Genomic DNA, 25,032 nt, shown 5'->3' with positions numbered 1-25,032 from the left:
TTTGTCACAGGAAGTACAGCCGTCTGTTCGCTGCACCTCAATAGGCGAAGTTCTCTAGTTTCACAGTTTTTTTTTTTTTGCTTGATAACGCGCTAGCGGAATCTCGGTAAAAGATGTCAACTACAAATTGCAATAACACGGCCTAGAGCGACAAAGAAGTGGTCGAATCTGGGCGGTGCAACGACCCCTGTACACTGTTGCCAGTGCTCGAATACCTTACTCGTGCCATGATATTTTATAACATGCCATTGTTATTATTTCATGTGCTGGGTTTGCCACATGTGTAGTTGCGCGGAAGTTCGCTGTCGTGGCGTCTATTTTCGCGCAACGGCTGACGCTGACGTTTCGTTCTTTGCCCGTCTCGACTTCGCTATGCTCTTTCAGGAGCGCTGTGTGTGCCTTTATTCTCGTATGTCGGGCCCCGCTTGGGAGTCAAGTCTCAAGAGAAACGAGATGACAAAGGAAACGTAGTACCTTGTTGTGCTGGGAAATTGACTCTTGTGGCATTGAATGAATTGGAAGCCTTCCTGTTCAGGCGTAGTAGTAAGATGTTTGCGTCTCCCTAACGCTGCGGGCATCGAGCCATAACCCGGCTTTGGAATTCGCTGCACTCCCCTTTGACCTTTGCTCGCAAGAGAGATTCTGTTGTGACAGGCATCACGCGAGGAAAGCTAGAATCAGCGGAAAGCTACTGCATCGGTGTTTGCTTCGGGCAACGGCAATCGAAAGTAAAAAAAAAGTGTCCAACTATGAGAACAATCAGATCGTATTTGCTTATTCTTAGTGTACAGGTAGTACAGAAAAGGCAAACATTACTTGTTGTGCATTGTGCTAGTGCTAAGCCTTGTCGCGGCAGGCGCCGCTAACAGAGGCGTAGCTTTGTTTCTTTTGTGGGCAGCTCCTCTGATCACTTAGCAAATTATGTTTCTCGAAAAAAATATTTCTGCAACTTCACGTTTTATCAGGTTAAATATCTCAATGTCAGCGACACTGGCTTCACCAGGAGCACGGGTTGACTCTTTCCAAATTCGAGATCATTAAATATTTACATTTGTTATATACACGCACACATACAAACGTACGCATGGATACACATTGATACACATAAATTTTAAACTGAGCTCCTCTTCCTAGTGTGCATATATATTCTGGCTACGCCTCTGTTAGCGGCGCCAGCCGCGACGAGGCTTAGCCAGAATATATATGCACATTAGGAAGAGGAGCTCAATTTAAAATTTATGTGTATCAATGTGTATCCATGCGTACGTTTGTATGTGTGCGTGTATATAACAAATGTAAATATTTAATGATCTCGAACTTGGAAAGAGTCAACCCGTGCTTCTGGTGAAGCCAGTGCCGCTGACATTGAGATATTTAACCTGACAAAACGTGAAGTTGCAGAAATATTTTTTTTCGAGAAACATAATTTGCTAAGTGATCAGAGGAGCTGCCCACAAAAGAAACAAAGCACGCAAGTTGGCAAACAGCTCCATTCAAGTAACATACCCTCATAAGCCTAATGTGACACGGACTGGTATGCGTTAACACGTGTCAGGTGTTGATATGACGGGGTCCTTCACTATACAGCCAGTATTTACTTTAAGTATGCCCAGCTTTACCTTGTTTTACCTTGTATTACCTTTTATTACCTTGTACAAGTATTATCTTGTTCTTTTTATTGTCTAAGCGTAAGGTGCTTTTGCGAATGTGTAACATTGGGTGACATAAAGAATACAAAATAGAACTGGCTAACGGGATTGTTAAGTGATACGTGGAAGAATAACGAGCGTACGCGTCCGAATGAATGAAAGTTAAGCAGCAATAGGACAAGAGCTGTTCTGTATGGGTTTGTTAAACCTGCTGGAAACCTAGTAGAACAAGTGATCATATTAGTCTGTACCTCTTTCTCACATAAGAAGAAATATAATAGTCTATTGTGCGTTTGTCATTTTCTTTTTTATCAGGAAATGTGTGAAGCCACCTGCTGTGTTGCTACGTCGGCATTAATAACGTGAACACCAACAAATTTTACTTGGAGGACATGTCAAGTGAGTTCGAATACAGTATATTTGTTTGATATTACGTCATTCTGAAAGTAAGAGTTATGTGTTTTTAATTTAAAAAATTCAAATAATTCACGGCTTGATAACAGCAAACCACACGCAATTACCTGTGTGTAATTTGCCTATAATTTTTATTATATGAAATAACGTGAGTATTAAGTTATAGTGCAGTGATATATTTGTTAGTTACGAATGTTAATGTATATATATTTTCGCAATATAAATGCTGAAGATAACGCAAGTTTTTATTTTGCTTAGTTTGACTGTGCGCCTAATTAGGCAGCTGATTGGCAGTGTCGGTCACAAATTAAAATTTGTTTAGTAATATACTCTCATCAGCACAGTGTATTCTGAGTGCAATGCACATTTCCTTTTGTGCAGTGTTAATGTTACGATGTCCCTCATTTACCGATATGTCAAGTTTTTTTTTTATTAAACGACAACTTATTATTCAAGATATTTGTTAGCTATATAAAATAACATACAATTGAGCACGTAAAAATAGCGATGCACAATAGCGAACTTCTCTTTTTTTTTCTCATATGCTCCCAGGTTAAATCGTGAGTGTAATAGTTCTGTATATAAAGAACTAGTTACGATGTAAATCCATTGCCTCAGTAGTAAAGTAAACGCTTCTGAATAAAATTCACTATACAGCAATGTTCGTTGAAATTCCCAGCACGTGTATGACCTTGTTTCTTCGCCCCGCGGCGGTGGTCTAGTGGCTAAGGTACTCGGCTGCAGACACGCAGGTCGCGGGTTCGGACCCCGGCTGCGGCGGCTGCATTTCCGGTGGAGGCGGAAATGTTGTAGGCCCATGTGCTCAGATTTGGGTGCACGTTAAAGAACCCCAGGTGGTCGAAATTTCCGGAGCCGTCCACTACAGCGTCTCTCATAATCATATGGTGGTTTTGGCACGTTAAACCGCACATATCAATCATCATCAACCTTTGTTTCTTTAAAAGCAAACAGAAGGTCATCTAGTTAACGCATCTATATTTATGTATTCTGTTGCGTTAGGCAATTGTCCCGTCTAGTCCCCCCTACTTTTATTTCTTTTTCATTACGCAGTTTAATACAGCGTAACGTGTTACCTCCTCCTTTTCATACATGCTATGACAGCCACACAACTTGCGTGTGTACTTTTACTCTTTTAGGGGCGAAGCTCCTTATAGCGGACCCCGTTCGTCCCTGTAGTATGTAACAAGTATAACATTTTGACCTCCAAGGTGGTGCCGGCCAGAGACTTCTTCTGTGCGTTGTTGAACAATAAAAAATAGTGCTCAATGTACATGTCAATGGCTGCTAATGGGGAATGAGAGACAAGAGCATTTGGCTTTTAGTTAACACGCACGCAGCAATCCCCATTAGCAGCCATCGGCATGTACATTGAGCACTATCTGACAAGAAAGGGTTGCTACGTTATACTCGCTGGGTGTAACTTCCTTAGATTTAGAAAGGTTTAGCGAGCGTTGGGCCGCAGTGCCATGAATACAATTAACTTGTATATACCATGAATGAACTCGAGGTGGTTAAAAATGGGAAGTAGATACGAAGCGCAAGCCGTAAGAAAGTAAAAGCCGAATTCTCCGCCTCTCAATTTCCATTAGCAGCTATTGGCATGTACATTGAGCACTATCTGACTGAAAAAGTTTGCTACGTCATACTCGTTGGGCGTAACCTCCTTGGTTTTCGAAAGGTTTAGTGAGCGTTCGGCCGCAGTGCCATGAATACAGTGAACTAGTATGTACCATGAACTCGAGGTGGTTAAAGGTAGGAAGAGGACCCCAAGCGCAAGCCGTAAGAAAGTGTGCGTGTGCCACCTCTCGTTTAGTTCTTGGAATGTCCGCTGGATGGCGGTGCTTTTATATGGGGAATATATGATGAAAACATGCGAGATGGTGGTACTTGGAGTGTTGAGTAGATGGACGAATGGACACACAGACAGATGCATGGATGGACGCATGAACGGGTGCAGGGGCGGATGCATGGACGAACGCCGGGACGGAAGCACGAACAGACACACGCACGGACGGGCGGATGGACGGTCACACAGACGGACGCATGGACGGACGGAAGCAAGAACAAATGGACGTACGAATGCTTCGCCCCACTCTCCATCATTCACTCCGTGGATATGCTGCCAACTTTTTTTTTTGGGGGTGGGGGGGGGGGGGGCGTTCAAAGCTTTGCAGGCTCGCACGACATCCGTTGTCGCCGTCGTCGTCGTAGCTTCCCGTCGGACCAAAACACAGCTGTTACCCATATAGTAATAGAGCATTATTAGCGTGCATATGGTTTTTAATTAGACCGTACTTTGCCCGTCAACCTCACCGTCCGCGCATCTGTTCGCCCATACTCTGTCCATCTATCCGTCCATCCGTGCATCCTTCTGTGCGTGCGTCCGTACATTTGTCCACGCGTCCGTCCGTTAATTTGTGAGTTTGTAAATGCCAAAGTGTGTTCGGTGAACGCATGTGCCCATTGAGACGGGGTCTGTCAGAATAAAACTCGATTCGTGCATCTCCATTCTTGCCGAGTGCTGTAGATTTCGATGCAAGGTGCGACTGACGTGACCAGCGTCCATCGGTGCGCCCCGACGGCCACCTGGCACCGTCGTAATCTTATCGTAAGCATTTTATAAACATTCAATAATAAACCAAGGAGCTTCAATATACCATCATCATTCACTTAGTAGATCAGCTATCAATTTTCTCGTGGCACACCTGTGTTCTCGTGCAATCGCGGAACAACAGATGTTTATTCCACGTAGTGTACGAAAGTTCAATAATAAAATGAGAGAAAAACTGAACCGCAACCAGATTTGTAGCATCCAGTTCGGTAACCTAAATTAAGGGAAGGAGGAAATGAACAGAGATGGGAAGAAAAGTGGAGAGAAAAGTACAAGCGCTAAAGAAAAGCATATAAACATAAAGAAAAGGTAGAGTGGAAGTACTACCGTTTGTACCACTATGGCCTATTCAAAAGTCCACTGCGACGGAAAAAGTTCAGTAAGGACTTGGTTGATTTTTGATTCGAAGACAGTCCGTGTCAGCATTTGAGCATTAACTGTTCTGACAAGGTTCTGTCGTCAAGGTTGGCTAACACAGCAGCTATAGCGGCAGTCGGCGCGCGCTGTAGTGAGGGCAGCGATAAATAGCGTGGTCGATCGTTTCATCGCTGCCGCATTGGCTGTAATCAGCAGTGTCTTTCATGCCTATTCGGGCTGCAAAATACTCGGTGAAAGCGACACCAAGTCAGAGTCAGCAAAGTTCCGTTGTCTCGAGTCGATAGAATCCAGACGGATGCCGAAGTCGACGAGACAGGTCCGTACTATACCGTATATAGCATGCGTTGCAAACTTCGTGTGTTCCACAGTAATTTTGTTTTCACTAGCAGTCTCTTGAATTTTTATTGCAGCACCTGACCTTGGGAACTAAGAAAATGACTTTTGTAGCAGAAACCCTAAGCACAGGGGTCGTTACGTTATAATTTCTGAATCTCGCAGGTTGTGAGTTCGATGCTGCAATATATTGCCTTTATTATGAAAATAAAAGGCAACAGCTCGACAGCAAGCTCTCTCTCTCTCTCTTTATCTCTCTCTCTCTCACGTTCATAATGGATAACGCTTTCACAGAAGGGAGCGTCCAGTGCGCAATGGTTTGAGCACCAAAAGCAGCAGTATACCACAGCCGCTCGTATAGCAGCAGTACATTCCCAAAGCGCTGTCCCTCACTGTGCGAAAGTGTCTCGAGCGACAAGTTTCTGCTGTCTCGTGGTACTCTCGTTTCAGCGCAATATAGTGACGTTGTGCCACAACAGGAGAGTGGCAAAACACACAAGTTGCGCCTTGTAAAGAGACAACAAAGCTCAGCGTCTCCTCCTGTCCTCTCTGTCGCTTGCGAGACGGAGAATCACCTAATTGACACCTGGTACCACACTCAATCTAGCGCACCTGTCAAGAGGCGCAGAGAGAAATAGCTGGACAGTCGTCTCAGATACTGTGTGTCATCTGTTGTGTGCCCCAAGCCTCGGCTGTCCCCTTCGGAAAGTCCCCCTCTATCGGGCGCAAAAAGGGCTTCTGGCAGGACACGTGTGCTTCTAGAGGCCTTGCCAGAACTGGCCTCGCATTTTTTCTGCGATCAAAATAGTTCGTTGTGAGTACCTGACTCCGCTGAATTGTGTACCGCGCTAGGAGCGTCACTGGCATTCTGTCCATTTTTGAAAATTTTATTAATAAGTTGCAAGTAGTTGCGTTAAATAGATATGTGTTGAGGGGTATAATTAAAAGAGCTTCACTTCAGTTGTTTGGAAGAACTGTTGTTTTAAACCACTGTGTTTACATTGAAGCGCCTAAAACTCTTATTGACACAAGTTTAAATAACTTTTTTCCCACACTTATGAATCCATAAGATTATTCTGCTTTCCTTCTTATTCAGTCAAACACAATTTATCATCTGCGACGTCGTTCAGCAAGTCGACCATTAACTACTGAAGCTTAAAACGTTTAGCAGCCTGTTAATATAATAACATGTGTGTTTTAACATCCAAACACCACCATACGACTATGAGAGACCCCGTAGTGGATGGCTCCGGAAATTTTCACTACCTGGGGTTCCTTAATAAAGCAGTCTTGTGCGCAGCCCCAAGTCTCTCCAGACGCCACAGTAACTTTCGTAAACGCGCCTAACAAGTGTTGTGTAGGCAATGCCGTACACGAGAATTTTAGGGGCGATGCTCCTTATAACGGCATCCGTTCGTCCCTCGTAACCGTTGTAGTGTGTAACAAGTATAACACTTTGACCTCCAAGGTGGTGCCGGTGAGAGATTTCTTCTGTGCGTTGTTGAACAATAAAAAATATGCTCAATGTACATGCCAATGGCTGTTAATGGGGAATGAGAGGCAGGAGCATTCGGCTTTTAGTTAACGGGCACGCTGCGATCCACATTAGTAACCATTGGCATGCACATTGAGCACAATCTGACAAGAAATGGTTGCTACGTTATATTCGCTGGGTGTAACCGCCTTAGTTTTAGAAAGGTTTAGCGAGCGTTGAGCTGCAGTGCCATGAATACAATGAACTAGTATATACCATGAACTCCAGGTGCTTAAAGGTGGGAAGTAGATACGAAGCGCAAGCCGTAAAAAAGTCAAAGCCGAATTCTCCTGTCTCTCATTTCCCATTAGCAGCCATTGGCATGTACATTGAGCACTATCTGACAGGAAAAGGTTGCTATTTATACTTGCTGGGCGTAACCTGCTTGGTTTTAGAAAGGTTTAGCGGAGTCGCTCACTGGATTCCGTGCGGACCAGTTTTGCCCTCGAGATCTCCGACGTCAGCGTAGCTCTGGCCGACTGGGCTACCCTTACGTCATTTCCTGACGCCAACCTTCGACGACAGTGCAGCTCTTACCTACAGGACTTGCCCTACGCCATCTCCTGACGCCGACAAGACCTATCGCAAGTGGTGCCCCGTCCCCGGACTCCTGTGACCGTGTTTCCATCTTTCCTATCTCTCCTATACCCTCGATTTGTCCTCGCTCGCTGGCCTAGTGAATTTTTCTCTCTATATATACCTTTAATCTTATTCTTTTAATCCCTCCTCACCCCCCCTCCCTTGTGAGCTACCGTTGAGGTGTCGCTTTTTGAAGCAGACAGTTACGGGGCTCACTGTTGTCTTCCTTTCTCTCTTAGAACCACTTAGAAAAGTTTAGCGAGCGTTGGGCCGCAGTGCCATGAATACAGTGAACTAGTATACACCATGAACTCGAGGTGGTTAAAGGTGGGATGTAGACCCGAAGCGCAAGCCGTCAGAAACTGTGCGTGTGCCACCTCTCGTTTAGTCCTTGGAATGTCTGCTGGATGGCGATGCTTCTATGTGGGGAATATATGATGAAAAGATGCGAAAAGGTGGTACTTGGAGTGTTGAATAGATGGACGAACAGACACACAGACAGATGCATGGATGGACGCATGAACGGACACAGGGGCGGATGCATGGACGAACGCAGGGGCGGACGCACGAAAAGACGCACACACGGACGGGCGGATGGACGCATGAACGGTCATAAAGACGGACGCATGGACGGACGGAAGCAAGAACAAATGGACGGACGAATGCTTCGCCCCACTCTCCATCATTCACTCCGTGGATATTCTGCCATTTTTTTTTTACGTAAGGGGTTCGCGAGCGTAGAGCGGCTAACTTTGGCAACTTGTAGTTTTGTATCCCCCCCCCCAAAAAAAAACAATTCTGAACATTTAGAAGGGGGGGGGGGTAGGGGGTAGGGAGAAGTCTTTATCTGTCCGCGCACATGAAGGCTTCCTAAGCAGGAACCTTTTTAACCGCCCGCTATATTATGATCCTAAGCGAAGATATCACTCGATGCCGGATTTTCAGGCACTAATATTCATGTTTTAGGCGCCAAAAAAAAGGCAGGCAGAATACAGTTCTGGGTCCGCAAATCGTAAGTATAGGCACAATCGCTTTTTACAAACCTCGGAAAATCCGAAGAAAGACGCGCTACGTGTGTCTACGACAGAATAGCAAAAAAGAAAATCACAGCATATTTTCGCTGTGAATCAAGATGAGTGGGGCAAAGCATCGGAGGATTTTATTGTTAAACCACCTGTCATTGCTACCAGCTGTTGCTTTCTAGAAGTTTATTCAACAAGAGCTAGGTTCAACCCCATGAGGCTTCTGAAAGGTCACTTTTGCCCGATAACATAAATAATGGTCTCAAGCTACCCGACAGCAATATGCGGGGTTAAGTAGTGTTCGTATTGGCACCAATTTTAAAAGTAGGCAATTATAGGGCCTTATGCCAATTAAATTATAAACGCCTAAAGATAACGCTTATAGGCACTATAAACACTATAAAAGCCCTTTTAATCTTGAATTCATGTTCATATATCGAATTGGCACGATAGGAACGCAAGGAACAGAATATACATTTCCCTAAAATACGGTCTTTCTCATCTTTTCCACACCTCAGTCATGGTGAAGGCTCAACAATCGCGTTGAAATTCAGTTTACGAGCCACTAGCATTACTAATAACAACTTTCTGCCGACATATCCAGAGGACGTGGGAGTGCGTGTACATCAGCTATCCAGGATGAACGGTTGATGTTAGCGTTTCGCAGTAAACGTCAAATTTGCTTTTCAAAGGTAATTGTAATTAGCAAAAAGTGAGAGTGAATTCCGCTCAATTTTTGCGACAAGAGGAGCATACTACGCTACTTCCATCGTATTAAAAATATGTATGATAAAATACAGTGATTTGTTTATCTCTCACTCACCAACTCCCTCCCTCATCACTTAAAGAAACGTGACATGAAAGCCAACATAGATTCTTTCGTATGCGAGTACAATCAATAGAACTAGACAATGTCCAACACAAGGTTTTTACACAGGTGATTTTGCTTTTCGCTGTAACAATGAGGTCCATACCGTGAAGAATCTGAGCACATTGCCACAATCTAAAGAAAGAAAGAAAGAAAGAAAGAAAGAAAGAAAGAAAGAAAGAAAGAAAGAAAGAAAGAAAGAAAGAAAGAAAGAAAGAAAGAAAGAAAGAAAGAAAGAAAGAAAGAAAGAAAGAAAGAAAGAAAGAAAGAAAGAAAGAAAGAAAGAAAGAAAGAAAGAAAGAAAGAAAGAAAGAAAGAAAGAAAGAAAGAAAGACACTTTCACTGAAACGAAACAGAGCATGGATGGCAATCCTGGAACGTTTGGTGCCAACAGACACCAAGTAAATATCGTTGGCTTCTCATCCTTTCGACCCCGATTCAGGCTGAATTGCGAGGCTCTGCAGTAAAAGCCACCAAAAGAATACACATCGTGCCAACAAACAAAATGAAATCTCTTAACTACTCTAAACAAGCAGAAACGGTGTTTTGCCCCGGTCAGAGATCGCAGGGAGAAAACCCAAATCCTAATTTCGGCGTGCTAACCGCGGTAATGGGGTGTACTTGCGCTTGTTTTGGCTACTGTATAGTTGTGCGCGTTGTTTTTCCTCAACATAAGCCCCAGAACTCATTATGCCGTTAGCTTATGCAGCGTTTCTCGGGGCAGCACTTTCCGCGATGCGAACACGGGTAATCTTCAGCAACAGTGGGCGCTTCGTATTATTCCACTACAGTGTGGTGATTACGGCACGGAGGCATTCGGTTTTTTTTTTTTTTTTTGTCCTGCGCGCTTCGCAATTAGAACCGTGGTAGCAGAGGCACCGACTTTGCATTTCTGTGTATTCTTTGTGTTTCTGTGTATAGTCGTGTTATACGTGTTAGACACTTCTGACGAACCCTCCTTTAACAATCCACAAAATAGTGGTGCTGCAGTTGAATGTTGACGTTAGGATTATGATCATATCGAGTTCGCATCCGAGCGCACCTGCGGTACTTACAGGGGCTTGACAAAGCAAGTGTACATAATCTACCTTAGTTTATCATAAAGGAAGCTCTTCAGTTTGTTTGCGCAAACACGGATAATTGGAAATTTTATCTGAGTGTTTACGAAAAAAAATGGCAGAATATCCACGGGGTGAATGATGGAGAGTCTGACCGTACTTCCATGTCATTTTGAATGGTTGGGTCTTCGCGTAAAATTTATTCACGCAAGCATACCACGCACTTTCGCGCGATTACTCTGTTTCGTGCTATAGAGTGAAAAACGCCATGTGTGTTAGTTTAGGACACACACCTTTTTCACACCTGGCTGGAACGTTTTGGTTTCCTTATGTACTGGCTAAAATTGTGAAGCACCGTTATACGGGTGGCCAGAGCATAGTCAAGCATCGTGAATCTATTTTTTCCTTCTGGTCTTCTAGATTCCGCTTGAACACCTTATTGTTTAAGGCGAGAACAAAATTTGATCGATTAATTAATTTATGGATTGGTTGATATATTGATTGATTCGAACACTAAAGAAAATTCAATTTGGTTTTCATCTTGACTTCTTCCATCATCAACACCAGCTGTTTTTGTTTGTTTCTCGCCCTTGGTTTCAGCATCAGCACAAGGAACTACAGAAGCCCTGCTGACCGCTGTGATCTGTACCATTCTCTCGGTGTCGGTAACAGCTGCGCTTGGCTCAGGAGGTGTGACTGCAAATAACGTCGAGCCACCGGAGAAGGTAAGTCAAAATAAAGAAAGAAATTATGATGTCAGGAATCTTTAATCCGCAAAGAATTGGGGGTGAGAGTGAGCTATACTAAGTTGTAGAAATTTCAGAGTGGTTAAACAGAATAAAAATCATTTCCACTGCCCTACCCTGTGAGATAGTGTCATTTTCGAGACTGGAACAATAAAAATAAAACAAAGTAAAAGCACAACTAATGCACACAACAACTGCTGTTCAGTAGCAAGGATAACAGTGATCGCTGGAAGGAGCTAGAAGAGCATGCGCATGTCTATAGTCCGGCCAGAACAGCAGTAATGCGTTGGCAGCCCTCTGTCGGAATGGCAGTGTTTTATCATTCAACACATTCGCAGCGCATATGCTCCTTCAGATATATCCTTGAGAGTATTCACACTCGGAAGTGTCTGCACATTTTACCTTCGGTCGCGCCCTGTTCTTGCTTGTATTCTTGGTCAGAACGGGGACTCTGCTTTTTTTTTCTGTTACTCGCAACGACTGCATGATAACTGTGATCTATTTCTTTTATGATATTAAATAATACTATGTAATATCAATGATGATATAATAATATTAATTAAGGGTGTACGTTTAAAACCTAGATGTGATGATGAGGAACGCTGTATAGTAGAGGGCTCCTAGGATTAGAACCACATGTGTGTTCTTTAACGCGCTTAAGAATAAGTAAATGGGATTCAAGCCTTTCTCCTGCATATAAATGCGGCCAACACGGCTGGAATTTCGCCCCGTGACATCCGGGTCAGCAGTCCAGTAACATACTCGCCAAACAACAATGGCGGCCAATACCGCTGTGAAGTTAGTTATGCACTCAATCAAGGCTCAGCCTATAAGCTTTATTGAATATTGGACTGGTTTTAATGCATATGGTGCAACATCTGTGGACAAAAATAAACCTGGTAAGAAGCGTAATAACCAGGACACTTTACTTTCATTTTACCCCAAACACATGCAGCAGACGTATTCGCCTTTGTATTGGACAGCGGCGTCAGAGTTAGGTAACGGCAATCACCGAGAATTTCATCTTTCGTCACCGGCTTTCATGTAAAGTCCCGCAGAACCTGCGCTTGTCAGAACCTGCTGCGAATGTCATCGGCTAAGCGCAGTAACCTGCGCTTAGCCGATGACATTGCATTGCTGAGTAACTCAGGGGACGAATTGCAACTCATGATTACGGAGTTAGACAAGGAGAGCAGAAAGGTAGATCTTAAAATGAATCTGCAGAAAAGGAAAGTAATGTACAACAACCTCGGAAAAGAGCAGCGCTTCGAGATAGGTAATAGTGCACTTCAAGTTGTAAAAGACTATGTCTACTTAGGGCAGGTAATAACCGCGGAGCAGAACCACGAGATTGAAGTAACTAGAATAAGAATGGGGTGGAGCACATTTGGCAAGCACTCTCAAATTATGACAGGTAGATTGTCACTATTCCTCAAGAGGAAGGTATATAACAGCTGTATCTTGCCGGTACTTAGCTACGGAGCAGAAACCTGGAGACTTACAAAGAGGGTTCAGCTTAAATTGAGGACGACGCAGCGAGCAATGGAAGGAAAAATCATAGATGTCACCTTAAGAGACAAGAAGAGAGCATAGTGAATTAGGGAACAAACGGGGGTGTAGGATATCATAGTTGAAATAAAGAAGAGGAAATGGACATGGGCCGGGCATGTAGCGCGTAGACAGGATAACCGCTGGTCATTAAGGGTAACTAACTGGATTCCCAGAGAAGGGAAGCGGGTTAGGGGGAGACAGAAGGTTAGGTGGGCAGAGGAGATTAAGAAGTTTGCGGGTATAAATTGGCAGCAGCAAGCACAGGACCGGGTTAACTGGCGGAACATGGGAGAGGCCTTCGTCCTGCAGTGGACGTAGTCAGGCTGATGATGATGATGATGAAGCAAAGATATAATAATATTAATAATAATAATAATAATAATAATAATAATAATAATCTCATTCCTACTTGTAACATTCCCAACATACGTAAGCGAAGTACAAAGCTATATTCCCTTGTAGATACTGAAACACCTTTACTCATAACGAGAACTTTCTTTCTATACCTCGCGGCTATTATAGGTAGTGAACCCCGGCGAAAGCCTCAGCATCCCGTGCTTCCTGGAGACTCCCGGAGGCAGCGTGCAGTGGATGCGCAATGGACACCCCGTGGTTCTCGACCTGGGCTCCGGGGCCGCAGGCAGCCGTCGCCAGTGGAACATCTCTCGCGACGGCACTGCGGCGCTCACCATCACGCAGGTGACGCGAGCCGACGACGGCTTGTGGGAGTGCCGAGAATTTGCCGACGACGACTCCGTCAGGAGAGTGACCAAAGTGCTGAAGCTCGTCGTGACGGGTAAGGGACACCTAACTGTACGGAGGACGTGTTCGTTCTCGCATGAGAATTTCTCCATCATCCATCACCAGAATCCATTGTAATGATGAATTATCTTTTATCATAACGGTGAATATTGAAGTTGGCACGCTAGAGGCATGATGGGCGGCACGATAAACATTGAGGGCCCTCTGAGCAAGTGAGAGTGCCTCTTTGTCTACTTGATCACTCTGAACCATGCATGACGGAAAAAAAGAGGTTAACTACATCACCAGACGCACAAAAAAAAATTTCTCCGGCCCAGAAAATACGCCTACCGGCCGCAGCTGCTGCTGTTAACTGCTGTTCTCTTTTTACATCACTCCACTGTAGTCATCTATACACCGACGCCTAGGTTAAGAGGGGTTTAAATTCTTACGCTTAAGAGCATAAGTCGGAGGGTTGGGGGTCGGTTAACTCAGTGTCAATCTGCGTTCCTTTAGAAAAAGAACACCCACCTTCTTTTGACCATGTCCTCTACCATATGCACCATTTTGCTGGGAGATACATTCTGATTGATTGATATGTGAGTTTAACGTCCCAAAACCACCATATGATTATGAAAGACGCCGTAGCGGAGGGCTCCGGAAATTTCGACCACCTGGGGTTCTTTAATGTGCCCCCAAATCTGAGCACATGGGCCAACAACATTTCCACCTCCATCAGAAATGCAGCTCCCGCAGCCGGGATTTGATCCCGCAACCTTCGGGACAGCAGCCGAGTACCTTATCCACTTAGATACACTCTGTCATTGTGGTGTATCATGGAAAACAATCATCAACAAATTTTAATGGACTGTGTACATTAAATTATATTTTCTCTTCGTGGAAGCTTTGTTATAATACAAACTCAAAACCACTTTCAAAAACTTGTGGCCAGTGTTTCATGCACTGCGATCGCGTTTCGAAGAACGAGCAACCAGAGTGACGTCTGCTAGTGCCATTTACTGGAGTTCGAGGCAGGCTTTTGAAATATTACGTCAATCATTTTCATTGAACTTGTTTTGACGTTTTAACTACACATGGATCTTTCGCTCAGGCATCACAGTAGGAAACATATCTACGAAAGTAGTAAAAGTAGTATGCTTCAAACTGGAGTGCTAGCAAATACTGTCACGTGACTAAAAAGTTTATGAGTTTTTGTTGTTGTTGTTTTTCAAGGTATGACATGGTAGTAGGCATAGCACGAACAGTGATTTATCATAAATAAGGGTCACCATGACTGCGAGATAAGATTCATGTTTTAATTTTGGGACTGGGAGGGAGTGCACATGAATGAATTGACGTTTATGTTCTGTTAACCTAGTTATCACGAGCGATATTGATGATTGCTTTAGTTTTGCAAAAAATTACGCACGAAGTGCTTCTTCAAAGCATTCGCCTGGTTACTTGGTACCACAGCGGTGAGGCTTAGAGTGAGCGCTGTTGCAACGTTTTTTCGCAGAGTACCACGTGGCGTGGCGTAACGCCTGCCAGACTTGCGCCCCGCCGGCTCAAGGTCATTGCGACGCGATGAATGATCTTGGGAAACATGACGTAGTAATGCTTCCGCTCTTCAACCAGGGTGTACAAATCCAAGGATTTAGTCCGCCAGCGTTCTTTTCAAAACTGCAGAAGGGCTTTCATATCCCATATAAACCATTACCATCTCACTCAAGTTTAAGCTTTTTTTGTTTTAAAAGATAGGTGTGCATGTAGACGTCCTCGTTCGCAAACACACACTTTATTGCTCGTAAACAAACCCGTGTAGAGCTCCAACGAAAAAAAAAAGGACTCGCACAATTACCTACGCAAGAAAACGGCATCGGCTATTCCTCATCCGATAGTTGTAGTAAGCGGGGAGAAAGTTACTGGAGGTGCGTTTACTCGAAGTGAAAGTGAATGTTTTGGCTTCCCCCATGACATCGCTATGTCATCAGTACGTCTTTGTACTTCGAATTCTGTTTACTCTTCGGCTCCTGCACCAATTCAGACACTTTAGGGTATGAAAAGGCTCTTACGTCATTTCCGAGAAAGTCGACCAGAGCACAAGAGGTGGAACATCCGCTTAATTGGATAGAGATAATGAAAAGTATATATGGCATAGCTGAAAGTGAGAAAGACAAGAGTGTGTTTACCCAGTCGGTAATTGAATGGCGCCAATTCGCTGAGCGGCTCAAATTCCCGGTTTGCTGACAGCTCCATTCCATCTTATTTCTATGTTTTTTGTTTTGTTTTGTTTTTCTTGCCTCGCCCGACTCTTGTTCAGAGACATCGATCTGCGAAAGATGTGCTTGTTCAATTCATAAAAAAAAGATAAGAAGGGGAACTGAGAGGTGTTTGCTCTTCCCACTTGGAAGAAACCTAAAAAAAAAGAAGCCCCATTCGCTTACTAACAAAGACCTTTCGTTCCGAAGAGAGTCCTTGGACATGCATGGCACTAACTTGAAAAACAAAATCGAGCCTCACATTTCACCAGTGTTTTCTCAAATTAGCTGCGACGGTTGTTTCACAACGTCAAGGCCACAACTGCTCTGCCGCTAGCACTGCAGCGAAGGTGAATCCGATGACTGTAAAGTATATTTGGCGCTATTTTTTTTTGCAACATATGTTTGAGGTAACAAGTGTTATGACTAAGTGGGATACATTTCGTAGTTCTTGAAAGGCTATGCATAAAAAATTTTCTAGGAGAGCTCTAAACTCCTGTGCAATCTGCAGTGGACTGAATTCAGCCAGATTTCGTACCATGGCAAGTCTTATAATACAAGCAAATTATACATAAACAAACAAAACGATGAAAACAAGTAAATTTCGGCTATCGATTTCTCTGATGACACAAACACTCATTTATGTCGATTTATTCGAAATCACACAAAGTAAAAATACAGTAAGCTCAACAAGTTCGTTCACATTTTGCAGATCATCACAAATGCACGTATATACTAGTGTTTCGAACAATGTTCGACCATTTAGAGAGCGGTTTTCTCTACAATGGGGCTCAATAGGCTGCTCCAGTTTCAAGTAGAGATCTTAAACGATTTAGAGGGAAGATTGGAAAAAAAGGGGTAACGATTTAGAGTACAGGGTACTCTACTATATACTCTGGAGTGTGCTATCTATGTCTGTGAATGTTTATTGCTTCTGAACTACTGCTAGTGTGTTTCGGATAGTTGACTTTGTAAACAGGCACGTCGTTGGGGCTGGTGCTAGGTGGGGAGCTTGAGCATTTCAGTAAAATTCACCAAGGATACTGGCATCGCTATTCAGTCAAATGTAATGTTTTACGTAGTGACAACGAATATTTAACTGTTGATACGTACGCTAATTTACTTTGCCACAGAAAAAGCTTTCAGTTCGAGTGAAAATTAGCCAGCACGACTGCCTTACAAAGCTGAACAGGTGTGCCGTAGTTCTTTGGGTTTTTCTTTGTTTTGAGCTAGTATAGTTACTGATAATAATAATAGTAATAATAATAATAATAATAATAATAATAATAATAATGTCTTTGGTGTCACGTCCCGAAACCACAATATGACTATGAGGGTCAAATCAAATCAATAGGGGGAATTTTATTGCAATATAATATAAAAAACTGCGTACAGAAATATTTGAACCCATTGCCTAAGCGGCTACTGAAGAGTCCAATACAAAAATATTTTAGCAAAAAAATAGTATAATAGCAGTTTTTTGGAAAAAAATAAACAATTGTGAAAGCATCATACTTGTGCGATCTAGTTATATACAAAAAAGGAAAAAAAACAAAAAACCAATGGTCACCTAATACAGCCAACGCACAGGAGAACAATTAAAAGAATGCCTAAAATCTCAAGAAAATGTTTGGTTAGCAACAAAGTATCGTTTGCAGGATATGCCAAAACTTCTATGGCAATTTATTTTCAGAGGCAAATTGTTCTAAACCTTAGCATCAGAAAATTGTATCAGTCTTTCACCATATACATTTGAACATAAAGGAAGGTTAATATCATTAATACTAGCGTGTCGTGTATTTAGTGACGTAAACGTCAAAATGGCGCGGAAAAGAGGCGTGTTATTTTATATACTAAACAGGAAATCCTGTAGCTGCGTACGTCTGTAAATGGCAGTATACGCAGTCTCTGAAAAGAGTATTCGAAGGATAACGCAACGGGGACAATTAGACGCACAGCTCGTTTTTGTAATCGGATTAGGGGACTAAGGTATGACGTATACGTTAGGCCTCACGATTCACAACAATAGCTGTGGTGGCAATGAAATATGCGGAAATATAATGTCCGCGTTCAACTCAAGTCAAAGTTTTGATGTGCTCGTATCAGAGTGTAGCTGCTGAAAGACAACATTATGCAAACAGTGTTGATTTGCTCTTTTCAGTCAAGGTTATCGTCAAATATAATGCCTAGATATTTAATAGACGGAACACAATCAATCGATTGATTTTTAGTGATACGTCAATTGAGGCATAATCGAGACTTTTCACTCTTGACCGAAAATAATATATTTTGTTTGATCTGTATTTAGTAGCAATTGGTTCGCGTGAAACCACACTGAAATAAGGAGTAGCTCGTTGGACAAAACATGTTGTAAGGTTTCAGTTGACTACCTGTGAACAAAATTGCAGTATCATCAGCATACATTAATGCTTTAGACGACTGTAGTACCTGCGGGAAATCATTGACATACAAGGCAAATAAAATGGTACCGAATACGGATCCTTGCGACACCACACGTTACAGTCGTTGGTTCAGATAGATAACCGTCAATTAGTACCTTTTGCTTTCGTGATGTAGGATAACTGTAAAATAAGTTATAAGCGTCATCAATAATACCAAAACACTTCAGTTTTCCCAAAAGTGCCGAGAGGCAAATAGTGTCAAAACAGGGGGGCTCGGGAAATTTCTACCATCTGTGTTCTTTATGTGCACTGACTTCACTATACACGGTTTTCCACCATTTCACCTCCTCTAAAATGCGACCGCGCCTGCCGGGATGGAAATCTTGACCTTCGGATCAGCATACGAGCACGGTAACCACTCATCGGCCGTGGTGGACTGGTAGCAATAATTGACACGGACACATGAGCGCAATGTTCCCGTCACAATATCATTGAAAAACTTAATCATGCTACGCAGGTGCTCCTGAAGAGCCTTTTCTGACGGTGAGTGGTGAGCGGTTGCAAGATAGCTCCCGCGTCACCGTCCAAGAGCGTGAGGAGGTGGAAGTGGGTTGCGTGGCACGCCGTGCCGTGCCAGCCGTTCGAAACATGCACTGGATGCTGGGAGAGATCAACATGACCGGAGCCAGCCAGTTGTTCGTGGAGTTCTCTCCGCAGGAGGACTCGTACACGACGCGCAGCGTGCTCAGCCTGAACGCGTCGCGAGACATGCACGGAGTCCAGCTTTCCTGCCACGTGTACCACGTGTCGTGGCCAACCTCTACGGCCGTCGCCGCCTCTCTAGATGTTCTATGTGAGTGCCCATCATTGTTTTCTTTCATCAATGCTCGTCGCTGCTTCGTGAATTGTGTAAACAGCTGTTTGTGAAAGTTACCTCAAGGAATACGCAGTTTCTTTCATTCCTTTTCGTGTGGTGTCAAAGCACAGGCAACAAGTTTGCCTCTCAACATACTTCTTTATCACCCTGGCCTTACATTTGGCCTCACTTGATCAACCGAGCGTATGCATGTGGGAAGCACTCTCAAATTATGACAAGTAGATTGCCCCTATCCCTCAAGACGAAGGTATATAACAGCTGTATCTTGCCGGTACTTAGCTACGGAGCAGAAACCTGGAGACTTACAAAGAGGGTTCGGCTTAAATTGAGGACGACGCAGCGAGCAATGGAAAGAAAAATGGTAGGTGTAACCTTAAGAGACAAGAAGAGAGCAGAGTGGATTAGGGAACGAACGGGGGTTAAGGATATCATAGCTGAAATCAAGAAGAAGAAATGGACATGGGTTGGGCATGTAGCGCGAAGGCAGGATAACCGCTGGTCGTTAATGGTAACTAACTAGATTCCCAGAGAAGGCAAGCGGGTTAGGGGGAGACAGAAGGTTAGGTGGGCAGATGAGATTAAGAAATTTGCGGGTATAAATTGGCAGCAGCAAGCACAGGACCGGGTTAATTGGCGGAACATGGGAGAGGCCTTTGTCCTGCAATGAACGTAGTCAGGCTGATGATGATGATGATCAACTGATGATTCCGCGTTCATTTTTAATGTCTAGCGAAACTCTACAAGAAGGTTTTATAACTAATTCCACTCTGAATTATATGAAATTGATGTAATGCCACCGAGAGCATGTGCTGCCCACTAGCCGAACTGATCCTTACACTAAAGCTTCGTTGAAGAGGAGAACCTATAAGGTAGAACTATGTTTCGCGTTCGTTAATTTACATGCAAGCAATAAAACATTACAAAATAAAGTGTGAACTAATTCTGGATCTTGAGTAGCCACAGCGTTAATGCGTGCATAGATCAAGCGTGAGGTTCAGAAAATACACGCACGATTTACGGCCTCCAACTTCTTGGGGCAAATTGTAATCGCCAAATGAGTACGTGCTTCCAGTGCAGGCAGAAGCTTGCAGGATTTCCAATTTTATTTTTGTTATGATATATTACTCTGTTTGTGGTCAGCTTGTAGTAGCTTTTTCGAATGATACTGCGAAGCGAATTGACCAAGAAAACTTGATCATTATGTACACCCGTACATTATGAAAAGGACACACTGACCCCAATGGGATTACTAAACGTGGATTCCTTCGGACACATTGGCAGGAAAAACAAAGGAACCATACTGACTATCAGTACTAGTCGAGTAGAGACTCCTGAACGTGTTAACTTTAGCTTTAGCGAGAAATCATAGTAGATTTGCCTACTGTAAACAGCAGCTCCGAAAAACTCATTGAGTAGTGCGTCTGTACTCCCTCTTCGAAGACGTGCCGTCCTTCTCAATATCCCGGGAGCCGGGCTTCGGTTTCCCGATCCTGGAGAAGATGCCAGTGTCCCTGCATTGCGCCGTGGACGCCAATCCACCGTGCGCACCACGATGGCTGAAGGACGACGGACCCCCTCCAGTGCCACAGAGTCCCGACGGATACCTCAATTTCTCGGCCATCGAGCGCCAACATGCCGGTTGGTACCGCTGCGCCGCCGTTCATCACCTAGGAACGTTCGCCTCATTCGGATACTACCTCAACGTTAGATGTGAGTACGCGGTCATCTCAGACATTTTGTACATATTGGCGTTCCTTAAAGGGCCACTCAACAGGCTCTAACTTTTAAATGCGAAGCATTTCTTAGCGAACGTCGGCGACTTTGAGCGTATCTATCTATCTATCTATCTATCTATCTATCTATCTATCTATCTATCTATCTATCCGCCTACGACTTTTAGCTCTCCTGGCCGTTTCGATATTGTTATCGATACCAAACTTGGTATGGCATAACATGACTGCATGAGCAACACATTTGACTAGTCCTAACATGAAAATCATGATATGTATGTCATGAATGTCATGATTTACATTTCATGGTCCTGCACCTCTTGCGGTGGTTTCGTTCACATGTCATGTTGCAAAACTGGTATGATATGGCATGATTGCATGGCGAACAAAAGCGACAGACCATAACAAGAAAATCATGAAAAGCGTGTCATGTAACAACGTGACTACATGCCACGCTCATGATGCGCTAGCGGGTGTTTCGCTAGTGTTACATATATCAAATTTGGCAATACAATAGCTGAATGAATGGCGAAGGTATGTGACTGGTGCAAACATGATAATCATGGGATGCGTGTCATGTAACAACATGACTACATGCTGCGCTCGCGGCCGTCATGATGCGCTCGCGGCCGTTTCGCTAGCTTTACATGTATTAAACTCGGTATTACGCGAAACGAATGGACAATATATGTAAATGACACATTGTAACTTGATAATCACGACATGCGTGTCATGCAACAACATGACTGCACTCCACTCTAATGATGCGCTCACGGCTGTTTCGCTATCTTCACATATGCCAAATTTGGTATCACGTGACGCCAATAAATGACGAAGGTATGTGGATAGTGCAAACATGATAATCATGAGATGCGTGTCATGTGAGAACATGACTACTTGTCATAGTCAAGGCGCCAATACATTTCGACGTGACGCGGTACGCGTGCTGGCCGGCGTTCATTTCGTCGCGTCTCGCCGGCGTTGCTAGGCCATGCGCCGGTCCTTTCATATACTCGCAGGCGCGCGTCGCGCTGCGTTGCTTTTGCACGTTTCAGCGCGTTCAGCATTCCTCCGTCACGAAAAGAGGGAGACGCAGTGTTGTCTGGGTAACGCATCGGCGCGAAATGCAGCATGTCACATTTCGCGCCGGTTGCCGTTGGGCCACGCCGATGGACGCTGGTTGTGCCTGGCGTCAGAGTATAGAGTGCTCGCGTTTTGCTAACGTAGCGTCATTGGGCCCAGCGTGCGCGCGCGTCCACGCCACACTGGAGTATATTGGGCCCTTCATGATGCGCTCACAACCATTTTGCTAGCTCGACATATACCAAATTTGATGTTGCATGACGTGAATGGATGACGAAATATATCACTGGTGCAAACATGATAACCCTGATAGGCGTGTCACGTAAGAACACGACAACATAACGCGCTCACAGCATGCTTGCGGCCGTTTCGCTAGCTCCACACATACTGAATTTCGTATCACGTCACTTGAATAGATGATGAAGGTAAGCGACATATCAAATATGATAATCATGACAAGGAAGTCATGTATGGCATCATTTACCTACACCTCGTAACGTTGTGCTGATTTTAAAGTGACTATCAACATTTCCCATTCGTGCTTCACATATCGTCGATTCCCAATGTACGTGGGATCTGCAATTTTTTACACCCCCCAAACAAGCTCGCGCATCTTTCATACGCCGGACCAATCTCCTTCCACGCGCACTGGCGTCAATTCGGCGATCGGCAACGTGACGCAGCACACAGCTCGTCGATTGGTCTAAACCAGGTCATAGCAAACAAAAATGAAGTCAACGTCACCAATCACCGATTTGGCGTCACTGTGTGTGGAAGGAGGTTGATCAGGCGTATGAAAGATGCGCTTGTTTGCGTGGTGTAAAAAAAAAGTTGGAGCCTGTTGAATGGCCCTTTAGGCGAATACCGACTTGAAACAAACCTGTCTACACTGACTGATTCGACAAGTGTCAGCAAGATGACAATGCCACTGGTCACTTACGATAACTGATGGAAGGCTGACGCACGTGTACCAACATGCTTGATTGATATATAGGGTTTAACGTCCCAAAACCACCATATGATTATGAGAGACGCCGTAGTGGAGGGCTCCGGAAATTTCGACCACCTGGGGTTCTTTAACGTGCACCCAAATCTGAGCACACGGACCTACAACATTTCCGCCTCCATCGGAAATGCAGCCGCCGCAGCCGGGATACGAACCCGCGGCCTGCGGGTCAGCAGCCGAGTACCTTAGCCACTAGACCACCGCGGCGGGGCACGTGTACCAACATGCTGACTTTGCAACACTTTCACAAGGACTCATTACTGCTAACTGGAGCGATACTGTAGGACGCAATAGGAAGGGCATGGCGAAGCAAACGAAGGCATGACGGTGCTCATTTCTGTCCTTACATTTTTCGTCCATGTACGTACTCTTCAGTCCGAAATCTTCGCCATGTACTGCCCGTAATAACCTTACTGTAACATCATTTAAGCGAGCTCAGTTTCCAGTATCCGTGTGAGTATGCGGACACATCTGGACTCCCAATTTTCTTGTCTGCGTGAGGGAGGCTTCGCCTGCTAGTCCCTCAGCAAGATCTGTCCGAGTACAGTTCGGGGAACAAATAACGAAGATATGCCTAAAACTGTTGTTCTTTTACACGAATGGACAGGAGTCTTGAGCAGATACACAGAAGAGTGTTAACAGGCAGTTTTCGGCTTTCCCACTCATGACTGAATCTATGGGCTTAATACTGCGGAGCAGAACGGTGGTTGGTCGGGGTAATATTGTTAACGACTATAACAAGTACTTAATGTAATATACAGAAGATAATCGTTCACTGTTGTCTCCCTTGTACTCAACATTGTCATCATAAAGGCCGGCCACCCTCTTTCACGAAGGATAATACATAAAATGTTGTAAAAAAGAAATGCGCTAGATACCCGGCTGTGTGATGCAGAGAGAGAGAGGAAACTTTATTAGAACTTGGCCGGCAGCTTGGTCTTGGTGGCCTCAGATGGCGGCGCTGAGTCCCTGAACTCGGGCGGCATCTTCGGCCTGCCGGACAGCCCAGAGCTGGTCGTTGAGCTCCGAGCTTCTGAGCGCCGCCTCCCAGCGGCGGCGTCGCCGACGGAGAAGGTCCCCCGCGGCTCCCGCAGACGGGACGGCGGCGGGAACGAGTGAGCTCGAGGCTTCTTGTTGCCTGGTATTGGCAGCCGCCATAGGCTCATCGCGAACGGCGGCCGTTTCTCGACCATTGTTATCGGCGCATTCCCAGAGCATGTGGCGCAGCGTTGCTCTGTGCCCGCATGCTTTACATAGATCGGTAATGTGTAAGTGCGGGTAGCAGTGGCGTAAGACGACCGGGCTGGGGTAAGAGTGGGTTTGTAGTAAGCGATAGCTTACGGCATCGTGTCTGTTTAATTTGTCATGCGGTGGCGGGAACTTTCGCCTTTCCAGTCTGTAGTGTTGCGTAATATCTCGGAACGTGATGAGACGATCACCCCACGACCATTGTGGTCTGTGTTGTCGCTGCGTGTCTGTCAAAGTGTCTCGATCCGGCAGATCAGAAGCCCCGTTCTCGGGAGCGGAGGCGGCGGCCACGGAATGTGCCGCGGCTCGGCGAGTGAGACCTCGAGCCGCGGCGTGGGCCGCCTCGTTGCCCGGAAGCGGGACATCGGTGTGTGCCGGGGTCCAAAGGAGGAAGACTGTTAAATTTTGTTGTGGCGATCGCGACGCTGAGTCACCATCACCGCACATCTTAAGGATGCGGGCCGCTTCCCGCGAGACGCGGCCGCGCGCGAAGCCGCGGATTGCTGCCTGCGAGTCGCTGATTACGATCGTAGCGTTCGGCACCGTGGCGATTGCTAGGGCTATCGCGGCTTCCTCGGCCGCCTCCGTATGTCCCGTGGTCACCGTGGCGCTCGCGAGGCATTTGCCCGCACGGTCAACGACCGCAGCGGCGTGTGCGTGCCTCCCGTCCCCATATCTCGCGGCATCTACGTACACAACTTCGTCGCTAGTGCCGTACTTCTTTTGAAGGTCACTAGCTCGCTGGTTACGGCGCCCGACGTGGTGCGTCGGGTGCATATTCTTAGGAAGCGGCGGAACAATTAGGCGGTCGCGGACCGAGGCAGGAACATCCGCTTTTTCTCCCTGCTGAGTGTGGTACCGGATGCCAAGTGACTCGAGGATGTGTCGACCCGTCTTAGACCCCGACAAGCGTTCGTTTTGCG

General features: G+C 45.0%; 1 protein-coding gene across 8 annotated transcripts in view; it reads left to right on the top strand.

The window, feature by feature from the left end:
* The window catches only part of LOC142814263 (kin of IRRE-like protein 2), a 102,957-nt gene that overhangs the window by 38,371 nt on the left and 39,554 nt on the right, over positions 1-25,032 (top strand). For 6 of the 8 annotated variants that reach the window (XM_075892725.1, XM_075892724.1, XM_075892723.1 and 3 more), the window contains exons 2-5: positions 11,068-11,192; positions 13,287-13,560; positions 18,683-19,018; positions 20,483-20,752. In XM_075892725.1, the coding sequence (XP_075748840.1) occupies positions 11,068-11,192; positions 13,287-13,560; positions 18,683-19,018; positions 20,483-20,752 (1,005 nt within the window). Of the gene's footprint in view, positions 1-1,964; positions 2,049-11,067; positions 11,193-13,286; positions 13,561-18,682; positions 19,019-20,482; positions 20,753-25,032 lie in introns of all 8 variants that reach the window. The other 2 variants (XM_075892721.1, XM_075892720.1) reach the window with 1 other exon arrangement.

The sequence above is a fragment of the Rhipicephalus microplus genome, chromosome 4, assembly GCF_043290135.1.
Source record: "Rhipicephalus microplus isolate Deutch F79 chromosome 4, USDA_Rmic, whole genome shotgun sequence".
NCBI lineage: Eukaryota > Metazoa > Arthropoda > Arachnida > Ixodida > Ixodidae > Rhipicephalus > Rhipicephalus microplus.
The sequence above is the reverse complement of the archived record's forward strand: the minus strand, read 5'-3'. Positions and strand labels throughout refer to the sequence as shown.